This window comes from Mustela erminea, chromosome 3 (genome assembly GCF_009829155.1).
Source record: "Mustela erminea isolate mMusErm1 chromosome 3, mMusErm1.Pri, whole genome shotgun sequence".
Classification (NCBI taxonomy): domain Eukaryota; kingdom Metazoa; phylum Chordata; class Mammalia; order Carnivora; family Mustelidae; genus Mustela; species Mustela erminea.
This window is the reverse complement of record NC_045616.1, coordinates 91,635,727-91,656,187: the sequence shown is the minus strand read 5'-3', so window position 1 is coordinate 91,656,187 and position 20,461 is coordinate 91,635,727. Positions and strand designations below refer to the sequence as shown.

Below are 20,461 nucleotides of genomic sequence, written 5' to 3'. Positions count from 1 at the left end.
ATGATGAAGAGCCATATGCTGTGCTCCCCAGGAGTGGTGAACACAGTGAGAGGCAAGACATATGAGCACTTTCTAGAGGAAGACTGAGGTCATGGGATGGAGACCTGTCTGTGGAGTAGGACCCAGAAAGAACAAGAAGCAATATCCCTCTGAGCCTTCATCATTCCCACTCCCAGGGTAGCTCCCCTTTCCTTCTGTGCTTGGGAGAGCATACAGGGCTGGCTCTTAGCTGAGAGGCAGAGTGGGACAACTTGGGATGACCACAGAGGCAGGCTGGGACTCAAGTGGGGTTGCTAGTGGTGCTGATGGGGAGACACCCAGGCCTGAGGACCATCTGCCCATGGGGGACTGAGGGCAGAGGTCAGGTACTGCTCAAGCACTACTGGATTGGTCCAGCCCTCAGTCTGGGTACAGTTCCCATTCATCCACCTGTCCATCCATCTACCCATCCATCCACCCACCCATCCATCTACCCATGTACCCACCCATCCCCACCCACCCATCCATCCACCCACCCACCTACCCACCCACCCATCCATCCATCCATTCACCCACCCGTCCGTCTGTCCATCCATCCATCCACTACCTGTCCATCTATCCACCCACCCACCCATCCACCTACCCACCCATCCACCCATCCATCCATTCATCCATCTACCCATCTACCCATCCACCCATCCATCCACCTACCCATCCGTCTGTCCATCCATCCATTTACCCATCTATCTATCCATCCATATATCCATCCATCCCTTTATGGGGCCTGGCACTGGATGCTGGGACCAGCTGGGGTCTGGGCAGACTGGACCTGTCCGCTGAGCCCCACTCAGCCTGGCAGCCTGGCCTAGCCCCTGTGCCTCTGCCTTGCAGACCCTCATCACTGCCGTGGGGCAGACAGCCTACATCGTGGCCTCCGTGCTCATCCTGTTCTTCGTCCTCATGTTCATCTTCGCTATCTTGGGCTTCTGCCTATTTGGAACTCCAGACAGGGGTGACCTGAATAACTGGGGGAACCTGGCTGTGGCCTTCTTCACTCTCTTCAGCTTGGCCACGGTACTGTGGGAACAGGGGTTGGGGAAGTGGCCTTAGGAAGGGGGTGCCAGCTGGTGTGGGTGTGTGGACAGCTTGGGCCTCACATGGGATCGTCCTCATGTTCAGGTACTTAGCTGGGCTGGCCTTCCAGAGCTAAGCAGATGCCAGGGCCCTGGCCAGGGGTCCATTCCTCTCTCTGATCTTGTGGCTCCCTAAAGCATTCCCATTTGACCCACAGGGTTATAAAAACTTTCAAGGAGTTCTCAAAAGATAATTCATTTGGATCAAGTTTACTTTAGAAATGAAAGCCATGTCACATAGCCTTTCTGGGACTAGGCTGTCACAACTCCACCCAAAATCGGTCTGCAGTGCCCAAGTCCAGAAGGGTAGACTCTGGGGTCTTTGCATAGGAGGGCCTTGTAGAGAGGCAGTGTATTTCCTGGAAGGATGGGAGGCCTTTGGGAAAAGAGCCCCCAGGGCACCTTGGCTAGTAGCGTCTGTACCCCATGGAGCCTTGCGTCCCCAGCCACCATGCATAGACCAGGGTCATTGGCTGGGGCTGGTGGTGTGGGGCTGATGTGAAGGCAGAGCCAGCCGCATCCTCAGTGGGGCCAGGGCTGCTGTAGCCCAGGGAATGGGGAGGCCTTCCCCGTGGGGCCTTGGCACTCGGCACACCATGCCTTGCCCACGCAGGTCGATGGCTGGACAGACCTGCAGGAGCAGTTGGACAATCGCAACTTGGCTCTCAGCCGGACGTTCACCATCATCTTCATCTTGCTTGCCACCTTCATCTTCCTCAGTATGTTCGTGGGTGTGATGATCATTCACACTGAGGTGAGGCTGCACTCATCAGGATGGCCGGGTTGGCGCTCTCGTGGCAGGCAGAGCCACAGGCCCCCATTTCCGGGGTGGGGGTGCGTGGGGAGGGGGTTCCGTGGGCCCTCCCTTGCCCAGTCCTGCTCTTCTCCCTGGGCCAGGGCATCTCCCTGCCTCGTGCTGGTGGTCAGCAGGACAGGGGCCTGAGGAGTCCTTGCAGCTGTGGACAGCAGCTTGAGTTAGGGGCCGGCCCTGTATGGTGTCACCCTTGCTGAGGAGCCACACGAGTCTAGGGAAGAAGAAAGACGGGGTGGGTGGGTGTGTGGTGAGAGCCTGTATCTTCCCCCTTTTTCCCCCCTCTCTAGGCCTCCTTTAAGAAGTTCAAGCTGGACCTGATGGCCGAGAGGCACATGGCGCTCATGGGAGAGAAGCAGGTGATTCTGAGGCGGCAGCAGGAAGAGGTCAGCAGGCTGATGCAGATGCAGGTAGGCTGTCGCCAGGCTGGGGGTGGGGGGCAGGCCCATGGACAAAGGGGGCCTTGGGGCCCATGCAGGCAGCAGGTGCTGTCAGCCCTCTCCGGTCTTAGGGAGGGCAGGTTCTGATGCCCTGTGTTTTCCACAGTTGGGCTTTATTCTCTGTATTTTTGTATCTCTCTGGACCTCTCAGGGAGTTGAGGACTATAGATATCGTTTCTCCCTTCTTCCTGGCACAACTCCACTGCCAGGCCCTCTGTCTGGAATGCTCTTGTTACAGAGGCCCCTAGCCGCTGGGCAGCCATAGGGGGCCAATCCACTGCATTGGGCAAGGCCATGGAGGTCCTGACAGGTGCTCCTCAACTTCGGTTTTTCTCAGGTGGAACTAGGATGAGCACAGCAGGCTGGAGATCTTCCGTCAAGAGGGGTATGCCTGTGAAACCCTGGGGGCAAGCCTTCTTTTTTCAGCCTAAGCTCTCTGACCTCCTCAGGCCGGGCACTGAGTGCTCTGCTGGGTCCTGAACCCCTGTTCCCCCTCCCCTCCCCCATGCAGCCAGTGCATCCCTCCTGAGCCCCTTCTCTGAGCTGGAGTCATCTGCTTGTCTTGACTGTGCCTGAGTTTGTGCAGGGCAGGGTGAGACCACGCCGAGCCATGCTCAGGCTCTCACTGGTTCCTTTCTGTGTCACCTGTCCTCATGTCAGTGATGGTGGCTCACGAGGCTGCTGTGGTCAGGGGGCTGAGACTTGGAGGGAGTCCAGCTGAAGCTGTGATTCGGCGCAGGGTCTCTCCTGGGGCTGGGGTCAGGCCTATGCCTGGGCCCCTCGTGAAGGATCCCTGTGCCTTCCTCTTCACTGCCCTCTTTATGCTATCCTCTCTAGAAAAATGCTGACTACAAAAGTTTCAGTGAGCTCGTGGAGAACTTCAAGAGGACCCTGCAGCACACTGACCCCATGGTCCTGGATGATTTCGGCACCAGCCTGCCCTTCATCGATGTCTACTTGTCCACTCTGGACAACCAGGACGCTACGATCTACAAGTCAGTACCTGCCCCACTGCCCCTGATCCTGGGAGATGGGGCCTCTCCTAGTCCCTAAACTTCCTCCGGGGGGCGGGGTGGGGCACGGCAGGTGCCTTGGGAAAGCAAGGGGACGCTGCTCTGTCTACGAGTGGCTGAACTGCAGCCCTTCCTGGGGCTGCTGACCCCCATGTGTACATAGGCCTGTGGCTCAGAGGCCCCTGCTTCCCTGGCCCTCCCCAGCCTGCTCTCACTGGCCCTGCAGTGCTGGGCCCTGGACTCTTCAGGGCCTTCCTCACCACCACCTTTCCAGAAGTTAGCAAGGCAAGAGCTCAGGCTCCTGGCCTGGTGATGCCATGACATTTCTTTGTGACTCTGGGGACGTCTCTGCCCCTTTTCCACCTGTCACACAAGAGCCAATGCTACAAAAGCAGTGTGTGAGGCTTTGACTTGGCCCAGCCCAGGGCTGTGCTCTGTGTGCATTAGCTGGAAGGAAACCTGGCCATCACTGAGCAGAAAGGCGGGGGCACAGCTGCTAGGGAGTCATGGTGAGCTCTTGAGTGAGGACGGGCACCAGTAGGCTGGCTTCATGACAGAAGCCCCCTGGAGGGCTTCATGGCCTGGAGGAACTCAAAGGAGGGGGTCAGGGAACCTCCACGTTTGGCTTAAGAGTGGGCCAGGCAGTGTCTGGTCACTGCCCCGTAGTCACCTCATTTACAGCCCAGGATCTGGTGTCTCCAACCTGACATATGTACTGAAATACTTTACTCGGAGGTCATGGGTTGAGCAGTGGACCTGGACCAGTTGGCCCGATCTGGCCTCTACAGCCCTTGCTCTTCCCTGCACCCACAACGACCAGGCAGGGGAATCCCGGGGGTGGGCATGCGGTGGGGTGGGGGGGCTCAAGGGGCATGGAGCCCACCCCAAGCCCAGGCCCTCCCCCCTGGCCCTACCTCCAGGCTTCAGGAGCTGTACTACGAGATCGCACACGTATTGAGCCTGATGCTCGAAGACTTGCCGCAGAAGAAACGGTCCCAGACCTCCGAAAACTCTGAAGAGACATAGGGGACGTGGGCATCGAGACACCAAGGGGTCTTACAGGCTGTGACAGGCCCTCGTTCAACAAAGGCTTTTTGAACTGCCCTCTCTGAGTTGCTTAAGCTCATGGTACTGCCCTGCCGCAGGGGGTTGGGTCCCGGTAGGCGCCCATAAAGTCCAATTGCCCGGTCTGCTCCCCCCTCGGCCTGGGGGGGTGGGGAGAGGATGCTCAGGACTTGCCCTTGGCCAGACAGCTCATCCAGGGGCCACACTGCCTCTCTCCTCTCTTGACCTCAGCAGCAAGGACTCATTGGGCTCCTGGGAAAGCCATCGGAGGACCCCAGACCAAGAAGGGCCTCCAGTAGCCCCCTACATGTATAATGGCTCCTTTGAGCTGGTGCAGCCCCAGTGATCTTGGAACTTCTCAAAGTAGGTGCATAGAGAGAAATGCTACTCTTCCTGCTGTGGGGCACCCACAAAGAGCCACCACCAAAGAGGGTGGCTCTTTGTGGGTGCCCCACAGCAGGAAGAGTAGCATTTCTCTCTATGCACCTACTCCTGTGACGACCCTTGTTGGAAGTTGGCTCTGTTTTTCTCTAGGCTCATGGTGGTTGTGATCCCTCAGTGGGTGCAGGGGGGACCTCCCAGAGGGGTCAGAGGAGCAGCAGTATTGGGTTGTTGCCCCTTGTATGGTCAGTTAGGACTTTTCACTTGAAAGGTGGCCTCTTCTTTGTCCCTCCTGGCCACATGACTAGCAGAGTTGCCGCACTCCTGACGCTCCCTTGATCCAACCGTGATGGAATTTTCTGAAGGCACAGGTGAGGCAGGGTTGGCTGACACCCCTTGTCCCTGACTGGCCAGGCTGGAGGGCCTGTGGTGCCCCTCTGCTCCCATTGCTGGGGGCTGTTCTCGAGGCCCGTTACTTTAGCAGGCCCTGTCTGACAGAGGGAGAAGGGAGTCCTGGGCAGAGCTGGGGTGGGACACCAGCACATACAGTTGAGGGAAAAAAGCCCCAGACCCACTGGGCAGTTGGGTCAGTGGAAAACACATGGGGTAAAACGGAGAGCGGTTGGACGAAGGGCCCCCTGAATGGACCCGTGGTCTGTGGGCATGGGTGACAGCTCCTCCAAGGCCATGGAACAAGTGCACTTGGAAACCTTTCCTCGTGGTTTTGTTCATGCATCCGACTACTATTTACTGAGATGTGCCAGGTGCTGCGGTGCTGTCATGAAAAAACCCACAGTCCAGTCCTGGTCCTCTTGGGGGCCTTGGTAATCAGTAATCCAGCCAGACTGGATGAGAGACATTTCCTTGAGGAAGTGATGGTTGTTTGCCTGCAGAGAGCATGCGTCTTCTAAGAGAGTCAAATCATTGCCATTTGTAAATGTTCACACTCCCATCATGTAAAGATGTGGAAGAGGCTTGCCTTGAAGAGTGAGACCTGTCACCATGCTATTGGGGAGCCCTCTGAGGGCGGGAGAGGTAGACTCGTTCTTTCTGGAGGTGCAGAAAACTTTATGCCAGTGCCCTTAGTGGAGAGGGAGGGTACTGAAGTATGCAGGACATGTGAACCCTCGTGGAGTGGGGAGCGGCCCAGGGCTTTATGCCTACAGTGCCTGACCCTGAAGGCTGGGGGCTTCCATGGCACTCTGGGGTTGTGGCCCTGCCTGTAGGACAGGCAGGCCTCAGGCCACAGCTCTGGTTCAGACCTGGGGCAAAACAAACACAGCCCGCTGCTCACACTGCTGTGGACACTCTTGGCATTGCTGTGTGCCTGTGTTGCTCAGGAGAATATGAAAACACATTCCCCTGCTCTCACCAGGAATCCCGAGAATTGCCTTAAGCCCCTGGAAGTGAACAAAAGACTAAAAAAAATTAGCCTCAGAGAGGTAAGTTGGAAAGTGCTCCGGTTTTGGAGCAGGGAGGTCTGGATTCTGTAATTGGGTGACCTTGGGCAAGGTGCCAAATCATCTGAAAATGCAGCTCTTTCCTCTGAGAAATGGGCTGATAAAACTGACCCACTCTGAGGACAGAACGAAATACATGTGAGAGCATGAAGAAGGCTGGAGGCAGCTGTGGCTGGTGCTTCCTCCGGCTCAGCTCTGCCTCTGCTGGGTGGCCAGCCGCAGCGGGCCATGCTGGTCAGGGGCCGAGAAGGCCTGGGCCAATGTCAGGGTCAGGGAGGACAGTATGGCACCGAGAGCAGGAAGCAGAAGTCAGGAGCCAGGATTGGGGGTGGGCGGTAAAGGGGTCTCCATGGGGAGCTGGCATGGAATGAGCTGGAAGGCCTGGGTTCCCACAGGGAAGCCCCAGGCACAGGGCTCTGGGCCACAGCGGGGAAGGCAAGCTGCCTTGAAGGGCACAAGCAGAAGGCTGTCACCAAGCAGGAAGCCTGGAGAGGATGACGTGCAGAGGGCCAGCCCAGCACTACTGGCAGAACAAGCCAGCGGGTATTTGGCGCAAAGTCCCAAAGCAGTGTTTCTGTTTGGCTCTATTCGTCTGCAGAGCAAACACTGGCAGATTGGAATTCCCACTTGGGCTCTCACCAACTCAAACAGGCCTGGCCACAACTTTCAATTGATTTGCTTGGGGCAGAAGTGCTCTGCCCTGCCCAGGCCTGGCTGTGGAAAGCAGGACCCTTCTCACTACCCTCTAGGCCTTGGGTCCAGCAGAGCTGTCCCCAGATGGCTTTTTCATCTCCATCTTGGCAGTCTGGTGGCTTGGTAGCTGCACTGGGATGCAGGGGACCTGGGCTTGAGTCTTTTTGGGTCACACTCAGGCCTTCCCCTAGCTCCTGTGGGAAGGATCTGGAATCTAAGGCTGGAGGTATTTGGAAGGTGGCTGGATTTTTTTGTTTTTGTTTAACTGCTTGTTGATTCCACCAGCAGGAAGCACTCCCTATATGATGGAGATCCAGGCAGGGAGTGAGAATATAAACTCTCCTATTTATTCCAACAGCCCCTAGAAATCCTACACAGAGATGCTGGGAACTGCACACCTTGTGTTTTCATCAAATGTGGGTGAGACAGGCCATGTGCTAATTCAAAGAGCCCTTTACCCAGTCAGACTCTGCTCTCAGTGGTCTCTTGCCCCGTTTTGGTCTCTGTCCCTGGCCCAGCTTGCCGGGGACTGCTCTCTGGTTCACAGGCTCTCAAGAGAGAGGATGGCTCTGAATTCTTAAGTAGCCTGCCCAGAAGGGAGAGGCGATGGCTGCCAATACGAGTCCAAGTGCTTGGGAAATGTGGAGAAGGGGGTAAATGTGACGGAGACAGGTTTATCACCACGTGAGTGCCCCGCTCCTATCCACATCCCACCACCCGGAGCTCTCTCTGTGCTGGTCCATCCCACGCTTCACCGTCCCCAAGTTCTGTCTTTGATTTAATGTAGACTCTGGGTGACATAGTGCTGGGGAATGGGGGAGAGGCAGGATGGATCAGGAAAGGGAGGAGAGGGGAGCATTCGTCCTCTCTTGGTCTCCTCCATGCTGGAGAGCCAGGGTAATGGGCAAAACAGAGAGCAAATGAGACCATCCAGGTTTGATGGGTCTGCACCATCAGGAGCTGGGACAGGGAGAGAAAAAGGAAGTAAAAGCCGAGGGCCAAGAGTCAGAGGTTTTACACAGAGGTTCTGACCTAGCTGGAGCATGAGGCTTGCAAAGTGGAGAAATGGGGACGACAGGTGTCCTTGGGGAGTGAGGATGGACTCCTCCCGGATGTTCTTTGAGAGAGGCAAGTCGTGGTTGGAATCATTGAAAGATGATTTTTGGTTGCTGACTCTGCCTTTTAAAAATGGCAGCCCCTGGGGCGCCTGGGTGGCTCAGTGGGTTAAGCCGCTGCCTTCGGCTCGGGTCATGATCTCAGGGTCCTGGGATCGAGTCCCGCATCGGGCTCTCTGCTCATCAGGGAGCCTGCTTCCTCTCTCTCTCTCTCTGCCTGCCTCTCTGCCTACTTGTGATCTCTGTCAAATAAATAAATAAAATCTTAAAAAAAAAAATGGCAGCCCCTGAATAGATTTGACCACATAGAATCTGGATTATATTTAGGGGGCCCAAAGATCATGTGGTATAATAGAGACCTCTCAAGCTAAAACTGGGAAACGTGACGAGGGGTTTATAAACCCCCACCTGAAGCCCGACCTGGGTTCAGAGGCCTCTAGGTGAAGCACCCCCGGGGTTGGTGGCACCACGTATGGCTAGCCCTTTGCAAAACAAAACCTAAGTTTCCAAAGGAAGGTGTGGAAGAAGCTTAAGGGGGATGAGAATCTGTTCCAGAACTCTTGGGACACTGGGGACTGACTCCAAGCTCTGTAAGCTGGTGGTGATGGGACAATGACATTCTCATAGCAGGGGCCCCCCCACTGGCCCACAGGTCAGCACATGTGGCCCTTGACTCCCTCCTTCCCCAATAGGACCTTGACGCCTGGAATGGCGGTGTGAGATGAGAAGACCTCTTCACCGAGGACGTGTCCAAGCAGAGTTCAGGCCCAGGCTCTGAGGGTACAGCCCGTTCGCATTGTTGACAGTGGAAACGTTACCATCTATTTTGTTGGCATTTCTGCCTCCAAGATACTTTCACATACACCATCCGAATCATATCACAACACTTAGGTGTTTTTCATGATTCCCATTAAACAGGTGGTAAAACTGAGGTTTGGAAAGGTGACGGAACGCCCCCCTCCCCTTAGTCTGTACAAGTAAGGAGGAAGAGCCAGGACTCGCAGTCATGCAATGTGCATTTGCAACACTCTCCCGCAAAGCCGTGTGCCAATCTTGTAACCAGTTGTTAGCTCCATTTTACAGGTGGGTCAGCAGGCCCCCACAGGGAGCATCACTTGGCAGGGATTGTCCTTAAACGGCAGAGTCAGGATTTCAATGCAGGCTACACAGGTACCCTCTGCTCCACAGCCTCCCAGCAGCCTTAGTCTTCTTTCCAGAGCGATTTTTTTGAACGTTAAAACTCAAGCCATGTTTCCCTTCCAAGTGGGGTCCGAGTCCGAAGTCTGCTGGCCCAGCAGCCCCTGGCTTGGCTTGGGAGCCTCAGAGATGGAGGGATGGTGTGCGCAGATGGGTTGTGACTCCGGCGCCTAATGGGGAAATTACAGCCTGGGCCGCCTAGGGTTTGGCTTACAAGTCACCCTTCAGTGGGTTTTAGTGAAGCTGGCCCACACCGAGGCTTGGCCGGCAAAAGGGACATGCTGGGCGGGCAAGAGCTCTGCAGGCGAGATGAGCCCACCTTGGCAGTGCCGTATAGAGTAGCCCAGCTGTTCCTGCACCCAGAAAGTTGGTCTCTCGGGTGGTGACCTTGAAGTCAGTCCTTTCTGGCTCTCTGCTCCCTCACTGCCACACCTGCAGATAACTCATTATCAAGGATAGAAGCTGTGGACACCCAAAGGGGGCACTTGGTGAATCTCTTGTCTTGAGTAGCTGGCTTTTCCCCTAACCCTGGAATGAGCGTGCCCAAAAGGAGTGAAAGTTGGCAGATGGGAAAAGCCAGTTGCAGAACTGAATGTACATGACACAATCTGTTTTTGTGTTTGTTTTTGTTTTGAGGAGGAGAAATAAAACCACATATGCAAAGTGGCCATGAGCTATCTGTTCTTTTGCAGGTGGCAGAGGATAGACAAAAGCTAGTACTGGCCAGTATCTGGAGAATGGGTCCCCTTGGCCATGTGGCAGTGGCCACAGGCGTGGCCTTCGTGTCAGCAGGAAAGGGGTTTTATGTGCATGTTCCTGGGGCCTGGCAGATCTGCTCTTGGAGTTACCCTGATGTGCCTGATGACTAGTGCATAGGGACGCATGGAGAAGGATGTCTGCAGTGGCCTGCTAGAGGAGAAACACAACAAAAGAAATTAGGACGTTACCCCAATGCCCACTGGTGAGGATGCTGGTTAAATGATTATGAATGTAGACATGTGGTCCTTAAAAATAGTACTTTTTGGATAAGAATAGATGTTCTTGATACTATCCTAAGTCCAAAAAGTGGCTTCTCAAGCAATGCGTGGCAGGATATCCTTTCTGTAATATTATGTGCACACATATAATATATGTGTAAACGCACCTGTGTACAGGTGGGGGGATGTCTGGGAAGTTATCATCAGTGATGTCTCGGTTGGTCCACATGCTTTTCTGAACTTCAGAAATGTTAAGAATGACTATGTATCCTATAATCAGGGAAAATCACACAATGTTCACCTGGAACGAAATGTTAAGCACAGGATGTGTGCACCCACACCTGTGGCATGTGAGACTCAAGGAGCTTTGAAGGGGTGGGCAGCAAGCTCAAGAGAAGCCAGGCGTTCACCATGAGTAGTGTGTGCCTGTGCTCAGTACCAGCTTTGCTGACTCAGAGGAGTGCCAGCTCGGGTTCGAATAGAGGAGGGGTCCCGGGCCAACCATGTGTGTGTATGTGTGTGTGTTGGGGGTGGGGTAGCTCATGGAAATCTGTCCTTTTGTAGATTGGGTTTATCCATGGGGACAGAGAGGTATGTGCACGGAAGGGCTGGAGTAAGGGTGGGGATAAGCATCCATCCCAGCATATCCTAGAAAGTTCCCAGAGAAGCCACAGGCGGGAACAGTTTGGGGAAACCCTTGCCGGGCCCTGCCACAGCCTGGCAAGTGGCCAAGCGGCTGGCTGCTTCGTGGCTGCAGTGTCTTGGAGGGTTTGCCCAGGACTTCCCGTGAAATCACTGGGACGTTAAGCCCTTGGTTCAATTAAATGGGTTAATATGCTTTGTCTGATTCTGATGACTAATAATAATATAATGTGATAAAAGCAATAATGGTGCTATTAGCTGCAGCCATTTGCACGTGCCTGCACTGTCCCAGGCACAGAGGGAAGGTGCAGCCTGCCGTCCTGCACGCTCAGGCCTCATTTCCCTCTCATAAAACCCCATTCCTCAAAGCCTTCCCAGCCCCACTCCCTATATCCATTTTCAGGACAAATTACCAACACTTAAAAAAATTGGCCCATTTTGTGTGAAAGCCAAGTCCAAATTACTGTTACTTTCCCCTTTATGTTTTGAAATTTAAAAATGAGTAGGGGTGGGGCGCTGAGCGGGAGGAGCTCGGGAGATGAGGGGAGGGAGAGGGGGAGGAGGGAAAAAAAGGTATGAACGAAGGAGAAAAAATAAACCTCCTTGTTTCAGTAAAAATGTATTTCTGGAATGATGTTTCAGTTTACTCAGGCAGAAAAATTAGAAATGGTGTGCTTATTAAGCAGGCTAAGTAAGCATGACTATTTTTACTAGTGTAGTAAAACCTTGGTAATTTGGACCTCTTTAATAAAGATTCCATGATCATGCTGGCTGGCAGGCACACCCTACATGCATGTGTGTGCACGCACGTGTGTGTGTGTGTGTGTGTATAGGCAAGGTAGGAGTGTGTGCGCACGTGTGTGTGTGTGTGTGTGTAGGCAAGGTAGGAGTGTGTGCGCACGTGTGTGTGTGTGTGTGTGTGTGTAGGCAAGGTAGGAGTGTAGATAGGCTGCTGAGTTGGAGGACCTGCATGTGGCAGAGGGGGTGCAGCGAGGGGACACAGGGAGAGGGATAGATTCCCTGCCTATGACAGCCGTTTTTTAAACTCGGAGCCCTTTTTGCTTAGCAAAAAAAGAACATCACGAGTGATTCTCCTCTCTGAACACTCCTCTCAGCACCTATTAATTTGACCTCCATTTAAAGAAGAATGTGTTTGGAAACAAAAAGTTCACTTCTGTAGAAATCTGACAGTAAAGGTTTACTTGACACTTGTCACACCGGCTTGCCCCTAAATGAGGCTGAATCCTGGTGGTTGACACGTCATTGCAGGCAGGTGATGACTGACACCTTCGGGGTGAGGATAAGGTCCCGGAGGCACGCCGCTCCCCGCCCTGAAGATCACAGATCTTGGTATTTTAAAGTAATATCTTTTGTTTCGTGTCACTTTTACAAAAGTAACACATGCCCAGTGAAAATAGCTTGGAAAGGACAAATGAAAAAAAATCCCTCATTTCCCACCACCCCCAGGGCAGCTGGTGTTAACACTTTGTGCATATCCAGAAACTTCCCTGTGCATATATAAGAGCAAGAATGGGATAGTGCTTAAATAATGTTTTATAGCCTGTCTTGTTTGGTTTTCTGGCAGAGAAGCTCAGTTTAAAAAAAAAAAAAAGAGGCAGCAGCAGACCTGTTATTTAATATTATGCTAAATTGATAGAGAAAAATTATCCATACCAGTTGTTCTCTCTTGGCTGCAGAATAGACACTTGGTAAGGGAAGTGTCCTGACTGGGTTCCCACTGCTGTGCTTCATGAAGGGATGGAGAATGGGTTGAGGGCCACGGGGGAGGGTCAGCTGTCCGGGGGGCTTGCGTGGGCTGCCAGTCAAAGACAGCTGCAGGGAATTGTTTTCCGATCAACAGCAGACCAACAGTGGCGGTGGCCTTGGCCCTTGAACGTCCTGGGCTCTAGCCTCTCTGGAGAAGGTTGGGACATAAACACAGATACTTCTTTTAAAAAAAGAGTTGTGACCAAATAAACATGATGTGAAATTTACCATCTTAACCTTTTAAAAGTAGATAAAAGTAGATAGTTCAGCGGCATCAATCATATTCACATTGTTGTGCAACCGTCACCACTGTCCATCTTCAGAACATTTCTTTTCTGAAACTTGGTACCCATTCAGCAATGACTGTCCATTCCCCCCCCTCCCCCTGTCCCTGGCAACTACCGTCCTATTTTCTGTCTGCATAAATTTGCCTACTTTAAGTACCTCAGATGAGTGGAATTCCAATAGTCATCCTTTCGGGTCTGGCATATTTCACTTTAGTATAATGTGTTCAGGGTTCGTCCATGGCAAGTATCAGAATATCCTCTTTTGGGGCACCTGGGTGGCTCAGTGGGTTAGAGCCTCTGCCTTTGGCTCAGGTCGTGATCCCAGAGTCCTGGGATCGACCCCGTGTGGGACTCTGCTCAACAGGGAGCCTGCTTCCTCTTTTCTCTGCCTGCCTCTCTGCCTACTTGTGATCTCTGTCAAGTGAATAAATAAAATCTCCTCCTCTTTAAGGCTGAATAGTATTCCATTGTATGCATGGACTCCATTTTTTCCATTCATCTGTTGATGGACAGTTGGGTGGCTCCCACATTTTGGGATTGTGAATAATGCCGCTATGAGCACGGGTGTATACGTTATCTTTTGGGGTCCCTGCTTTTGTTTCTTTTGGGGAAATACCCAGAAGTGCGAATTGCTAGATCATATGGTAATAATCTGTCAAATTTTTTGAGGAACTGCCATACTGTTTTCCAGAGCAGCTGTACCGTTTACATTCCAACCACCAATGCACACGGGTTCCAATTTCTTTACGTCCTTGCTGACACCTGGTATCTTGTTTTATTCCTAATGGATGTATAGCGGTATCTCACTGTGGTTTTGATTTGCATTTACCTAATGAGTAGTGATGCTGAGCATCTTTTCATGTGCTTATTGGCCATGCGTCTGTCTTCTTCAGGGAGATGTCCATTCAGATCCTTTGCCCATTTTTGAATTGGGTGGGTTTTTTTTTTTTTTTTTTTTTTGGTTGGTCCAGTTTAAAACCAAAAAAGATTTATTTATTTATTTATTTATTTGAGAGAGAGTGGGTGTCAGGTCCAGAGGGAGAGGGAGAGAGAGAGAGAATCCCAGGCAGATGCCTGGCTGAACGAGGAGCTTGTTGGGGGGCTCAATGTGGGGTTCCATCTCGGGATGCCAAGATCGCGACCAAGAGCTGGATGCTTAACTGACCGCGCCACCAGGTGCCCCTGTCGTCTCACCTTGAAAAGCCGTGCCCAGAGCGGCCTGTGCTGAGCGCAAGGAGTAAGTGTGTGCGGGTGAAGGAAAGAGACAAGAGAGAGAAGAGCAGGGAGAGGCAGAAGGAGCCAGGATCTGTTTTGTGGACGGCAGCCCCTCAGTTCTTTTTTTTTTTTTTTTTTTAAAGATTTTATTTATTTATTTGACACAGAGAGAGATCACAGGTAGGCAGAGGGAGAGAAGGAAGCAGGCTCCCTGCTGAGCAGAGAGCCCAATGCGGGACTCGATCCCAGGACCCTGAGATCATGACTTGAGCTGAAAGCAGAGGCTTAACCCACTGAGCCACCCAGGCGCCCCAATCCCTCAGTTCTTTTATTCAGCAAATGCGCCGTGAGCATGACCACGTGCAGACACTTCTCCAGGTGCTGCTGTCCACACCTGTTTGCCTCAGTGCGCCGACTCTTTGGACTCTGTGACAGTAGCCGCCCTGCCCAGCTGCCGGTGCCCTGCCTCTGGGAGGCTCTGTCCACATGAGTGAGTGCTGTGGGCTCTGCGTTCAGGTGGGGACCTGAGTTCCTAGAAGCTGGGTACCCTTTGGACAGGTTACATGACAGGCCTGAGCCTCAGCTTCCTCATCTATAAAATGAGATGAGGAAGAGAAATAAAAAATGTCCGGTGCGCAGCAGGGGACAGTGCAGAGTGAAACGGGGCCACGGGATGGAGACAGCCAGAGCAGCTTCCCTCCACCCCCTCCCGATGCAGCTTCCTGCATCTTGACCTCCTCCTCAGCAGCGTCTCTCTGCCCTGGGTCACAGCACCCCCATCCTCCAGCCTGGCTGGGCTCTGGGGGCTGAGTCCTCCTGAAGTTCTTACAGCCACTCAGTAGGGGGACACCTGCTCTGGGCAGCACCAGCCAACTAGGAGGCCGGGTCCAGGGCCCTGCGAAGGCAACATGGAGAGTGTGAAGAGTCGGGTTCCTGTGGTGAAAGCGGCCAAGAGGCAGGCCGGCAAGGGGTGGGAGGACGCCTAGGAGAGCTTCCAGAGGGAGGCAGAGTAGAAGCACGTGTCTAGGAAATGAGAAGTTTGTAGTACTGAAGGAGACGGGAGTTTGGATTTAATGGCTGATATTCCAGGGTCCTGCCTTCTCCAGAAAGCTGCTCTGTGCCCTCACCTGCTCACTCCATTCTGCTGCCAGCATCCCGGGGCTTCCTCAGTCCCCCTGTTATTTGTGCCCTCTGCTGCTCTCCTCCCCATAGCCAAGTGAGCTCAGTGGAGGCAAGTCCTGGGGCCTGGGGCCTTTTCTTTCTCTCTCCCAGAGCACACCTGAGCCCAGCTTCGTGATAGGAATCAACATGAATTATAATTGTTTTTTTAAAGGTTTTAAAAATTTATTCATTTGAGAGAGAGAGAGAGAACACACAAGCAAGGGGTGAGGCAGAGGGAGAGGGAGAAGCAGTCTACCCCCTGAGCCAGCCAGGAATCCCATGTGGGGCTCGATCCCAAGACCTGGAAATCATGATCTGAGCTGAAGGCAGATGCCTAACCATCTGAGCCACCCAGATGCCCCTATAATTGTTTACCCTTCCCCCATCCCCTGCTGCCCAATACAGATGCCAAGAGAGTACCCAGTGCATGGAGGGGACCAGGGACCTGGGTCCCAACTCTGTCCCTCATTCACTGTGGCATCACAGGTGAGCTATTGATTCTCTCTGAGCCTCAGTTTCTTCCTGTGTAAACATAAGGAGCCCCTCCCTCCCCCGAGGAGGGAGTGTTGGAATTGCTATCAAGTGCTTCTTGGGGTCTGGCACTCAGGAAGGGCCGGATGTTAGCTATCAGTAAGATCTAGAACACAAAAAGAAGGGTCCAGGCCCCTTTATCCCACATTGCGGGGAGTCTTTAGAGGACAATTCTAGGGTGAGGGTCTCCTGTGCTCCCCGGGCTCCTCTATCAGAGTACTCACTACCTGTGGGCCTCTCCCCAGGCCCAGGGGACAACAGGGACTGGGCCCGGTTCCACTGGGCCTCCCAGGCCCTGGACCTAGGACACTGGGCTGGGTTCCTGTGGGTCCAAGTCCGGAATGGGTCCCCAGGTGGGATGCAGTGGGGAAGGTGGTCGGTGGGGCTGTCACAACTCACATCCATGACACCCAGCGAAGCCAGAGGGAAAACCCAAGTTGGGCTCCAAATGATATTTTCAGAAAGGACCCACTGAGAAACTTAGAGAAGTCCTATTAATGTGGAAAGCAGGGAACAAGTCCCTAAAGGGGAGCAGCAGGACATGTCCCTTTAGTAACAGCAACACAGCCACCACCGTCAGTAATAACTCTACTCCAGCCCCACAACTAATGTCTTACATGTTATCTCCTTTAATCCTTCAAGCAACTGTGTGAAGTGATTGTTATTCCCTTTTATGGAAGAGGAAACAGGCTCAGAGACGTTGTCTCTTGTCCAAAGCAACTCAGAGGTGGAGCCAGAACGCAAACCCTTGCTCTCCAAGACCACAGCGAAGCTTACTTGGATGCCAGAGCTGAGTAACTGGCCCAGAAGATGGGGAGGTCGGTGGGCACGCATCATCCTTCCTCTGTTCCCCACACTTGTTCTCTCCTGACGGGGACCCCGCTGGTCGGGAGCAGCAGGCTTGGGCACGTGGTGCTGAAGGAAGACACAGAGCCCACCTCCAGGGCCTGGACTCCTGGGCCAATGCCCCCTCCCAGGCAGATCTGCCAGCTGTGACTTCCCCTCACCTTCTAGATGACTCTGGCAGCTGTCCTTAGGGAGGCCATGGCCCCGAGGGCAGCCCGCAGCCTGGCTGGGTCCCTAAAGCTAGGGGAGGTACCTCGGTTCCCCTCAGTGACCAGGGACTCTGGTGGTGGTTCCCCATAGTGCCCGCAAACCAGAGCTGGACACCCTCCTCTGGCCCACCTGTTTCTAATTCATAACCGCTCTAAGCCTGCAGCAGCCCTTTGGGGCTTTTGGCACCAAGCAGGGACCAAATCTGCTTTCCTCTTTCCTGGGGTTAGTCCCCAGTAGCCAGGAGAAATCACAGCCCCTTCCAGGCCAGACTCCTTCTCCTCCCCACCATGTTGCTCCCGGTGCCGCTGCTGCACATGGGACAGCCCGGTGCTGAAGCTAGGGTGGCCACGGACTGGGCTGGAGCCCACTCCATCACTTCCTGCTGTGGACCTTGGCCAAGTGACCTGACCTCTGTCAGGCGCAGGGACCTCATCCGGGAAAGACGGAAAGGGGACAATGAGAACGCTTCCTTCTAGGGCTGGCATGCAGGTAAGGGGGCTGACCCAGCAGTGTACGCTTAGCCCCGGCCCTGGGCCCTGGGCCCCAAACGGGCTGAAGAAATGAGAGACAGAGCCACGTCTGTGGAACAGCCCACTGAGCACCCTGTTCAAGGCAGAATTCTCATTTTTTTTTCTGACTCACAGCACCCTGTTCTTTTTCTTCAAAAGCACTCAGCCCAGTTTGTAATTATACACATGTTTGTTTACTTGTCCGTGAGAGCCTGGACTGTCTGTTTCCCAGCGCTCAATCCCGAGTGCCAAGGGCAGGAACACAGTAAATGTGGCGTGAATGAATGGCACTCCTTCCCCGGGGCTTCTTGAGGCAGAAGACAACTAGGGCTTTTTGCTTCTTTCCCAGAAGATTGGACTTTCAGAGCCCTACATATTCCTCAGCCTTCCTTCAGAGATGACCCCGTGGTGGTACAGCTAGGAGGGCCGGCTGGTACTCCTCTTGCAGCCACCCACAGCGGGGTCGGAAGAGGTGGGCGGAGAGCCCACCATAGGGTCTGACACTGACCTTGTTGGCCATGCTCCTTGATGGGTGACGAGGTCGTTCTGGGACTGCTTCTGCCCTGTCACCCCTATCTGCAGCTGCTTGGTCTGGGGACCCCAAAGCCACACTGGAGCCTCTGCCAGAGCCCCTTGTCGGCCGTGTCCCCTGAGGCTGGGCCTGAATTTCAGGAGAGGCCTCTCTGCCTTTTTCCTTTAGTCTCATCTCCTAGGTCTCTCCTGCCTTCTGCCCTCAACTGAGACCAGGGCCCCCCTGGCCTTGGCAGATGTGTGAGGCTGGGGGAGGAACTTTGAGTCCAGATTGGCTGTGTGTTTATGTTTCCAGAGAGTGAGGGGTCGGAGCCCTGGACTGGAGCCGTTGGGGGAGGAGGGGTGGTCTGGCTCCAGCCCCCTGCCCCAGCCTTCCCTCCTCCCACCTCCCTCCTCTGGCCTGTGTATCTGGCCCTGTCCTCAGAGCCCCACACTGTTAAGTCCTATAGCATCAGGCTGAGCCATCCTCCGGAAGAACCCTTCCTCACTCCTCATCTAAAAGTGGGAAGATCAGTGGAAAGATGCTTTGGAATATAAGATTGTTGACTCCCTGTGACCTTGGCCCAGTTGCAGAGCATGGTGAAGTCTTGGTTCCATCCCGTGTATAATAGGGACAACACTCCTGCCCTCAGAGGCAGTGCTGACCTGGTTTCAGAATGTGTGCACAGGGCTCTCCAGCTAGTAGCTGGTGATTAGGCCTATGGCTGGGCCCCCTTCCCATCTGGGGCTTGTCGGGGTCCAGCTCCAGGGCAGCGCCAATCCCAGTCACAAGGTGAGTCTAAAGCAGAATACCAGCCCCTCCTCCCTCCCCCACTCCAGCTGCAAACATTCTCTTTTGCTATTGGAAGTGAAGGGACTTAAGGGAAGCAGAATTTTACAGGCACTTTACAGGCTGGTCTTGTTCAGTAGTTTCCAAAGCCTGGGGAGGGTGGAAGCGGCATCAGCCTCCTTCCCATACCTTGGGGTGGAAGGGAAGTGAGACGTTAGTTCCCTGCGATGGACACTTTCTCCAGCACAGCCTTGCCAGTTGCCCCTGCGTGGGATTTCCGCGGGGGCGGGGGGTTGGAGCTGAGGGAGGCCCTGGCGGATTCAGCATCCTCAGTTCCCCTGGAACAGCTAGGGCAGGGCTTCAAGATAGGAGTACGGGGGCCACAGGAGAAAAGGCAACTCCAGGACTAAAGGAGCTTTCAGCGGCCTTCACCCCGACTCTCCGGGTGGACAAGGGCCACACAGCGTCCCAGGGCTTGGGGGTCCCCGCCGACCCAGCTTGGAAAGAGCCTGCAGAGTCGGGCAGCCGGGGAAGTGGGGTGCTGGCTAGGGCGGCCGAGCACAGAGCACAGCGCGGAGGCTGTGCGGTCCAGCCGGGGAGTACCTGGTGGGCGCGGAGAGGGAGTTCGGAGCTCCGGATGGGGCCCTCACGGAGTCGGGCAGAGCAGGTCAGGAATCGTGGTGGGAAGAGAGCACCTCCCACTCCACTAGGAGGCGGCCATTTGGCTCCTCTCTCCTTACCCACAGGGCCCACGGTGGCGCCGTTCCCTTTCTACCCGCCTCCCTTCTCAGTGGAAAGAAAGCAGTCCGGGCCGGCAGCGGTTAGCACGCTTGTACTATGGTTTTAATAGACGTACATGGACAAGTCGATATAGACAGATTTATAATTTCTATACAGTCAGTCCGACATACACAGGGACGCTGTAAACAGGGGCGCGGGCCGGAGAGCGGGGTGTGCAAAGTGGCGCGGCGCGGGGTGGGGGCCTGGCCGCGCCCCGAGCTCTCCCGGCTCGACTCTTGCACGGCAGGCGGTGAGGAGGGGGTGCTCTTCGCCGGGCCAAGGGGACCACTTCCTAGACAGGGAGCGGAGTGGAGGGTCCGGGCCTGTGGCGAAGCTGGGTGGGGGTGGGGGTGCGCCGGGGGTGCTAGGAGATGAGCCTGCCCCATGCTCCCGCCGCGTCCGCACCGCCAGCTGGGGCTCCGTAGCCTTAAAATAGGAATCCGGTGCTCGCGGCTGCGAGGGCACGCGGGGCACGCCGGCGCCGCGTGCAGCTCCACAGCGAGTCTCCGAACCCAGGCTGGGCACCGTCATCCCCGACCCAACGCCCGCTCCAACTCGGATCCGAATCGAGCTAAGGTACGCTCGGCCGGGCCCAGCTTGGAGGGGGCGCCTCGGTCCCTACCGGGCCCAGGCCGGCCTGCGCGGGCTCCGCGCGTCCAGTTCGCAGGCGCGGCGGGAACGCGGGCTCCCAGTGCGCCCTCTCCGGAACGCCGGCCTCCCGCCCCGCGTCCCCTCCGCGCAACGGTCTGCCCGGCCCGAGGGAGCGAACACACACCACCCGCGCTACCCCGAGGGAAATTGCAACTCATCCGTTTTTTTCGCAGCACTTTTCTCCGACGTGTTTTTGTTTTGTTTCGTCTCGTTTGGGAGGGCACAGTGGGGTCCAGAAAAGCAAACACACAACCAGCCCGGAGGTGGGGAGGTGGGGAGGAGAGGGCTGCGCGGGAGC

At 54.7% G+C, this 20,461-nt stretch overlaps 1 protein-coding gene across 4 annotated transcripts in view; it reads left to right on the top strand.

Moving 5' to 3' along the window:
- Positions 1–4,747, top strand: part of CATSPER3 (cation channel sperm associated 3) — a 30,761-nt gene extending 26,014 nt beyond the window's left edge. For 3 of the 4 annotated variants that reach the window (XM_032336677.1, XM_032336680.1, XM_032336678.1), the window contains exons 4-8: positions 871–1,053; positions 1,726–1,866; positions 2,214–2,333; positions 3,201–3,358; positions 4,297–4,747. In XM_032336677.1, the coding sequence (XP_032192568.1) occupies positions 871–1,053; positions 1,726–1,866; positions 2,214–2,333; positions 3,201–3,358; positions 4,297–4,402 (708 nt within the window). In that variant the 3' untranslated portion in view covers positions 4,403–4,747. The remainder of the gene's footprint in view (positions 1–870; positions 1,054–1,725; positions 1,867–2,213; positions 2,334–3,200; positions 3,359–4,296) is intronic. The other variant, XM_032336679.1, reaches the window with a different exon arrangement.
- The last annotated feature ends 15,714 nt before the right edge of the window (positions 4,748–20,461 follow it).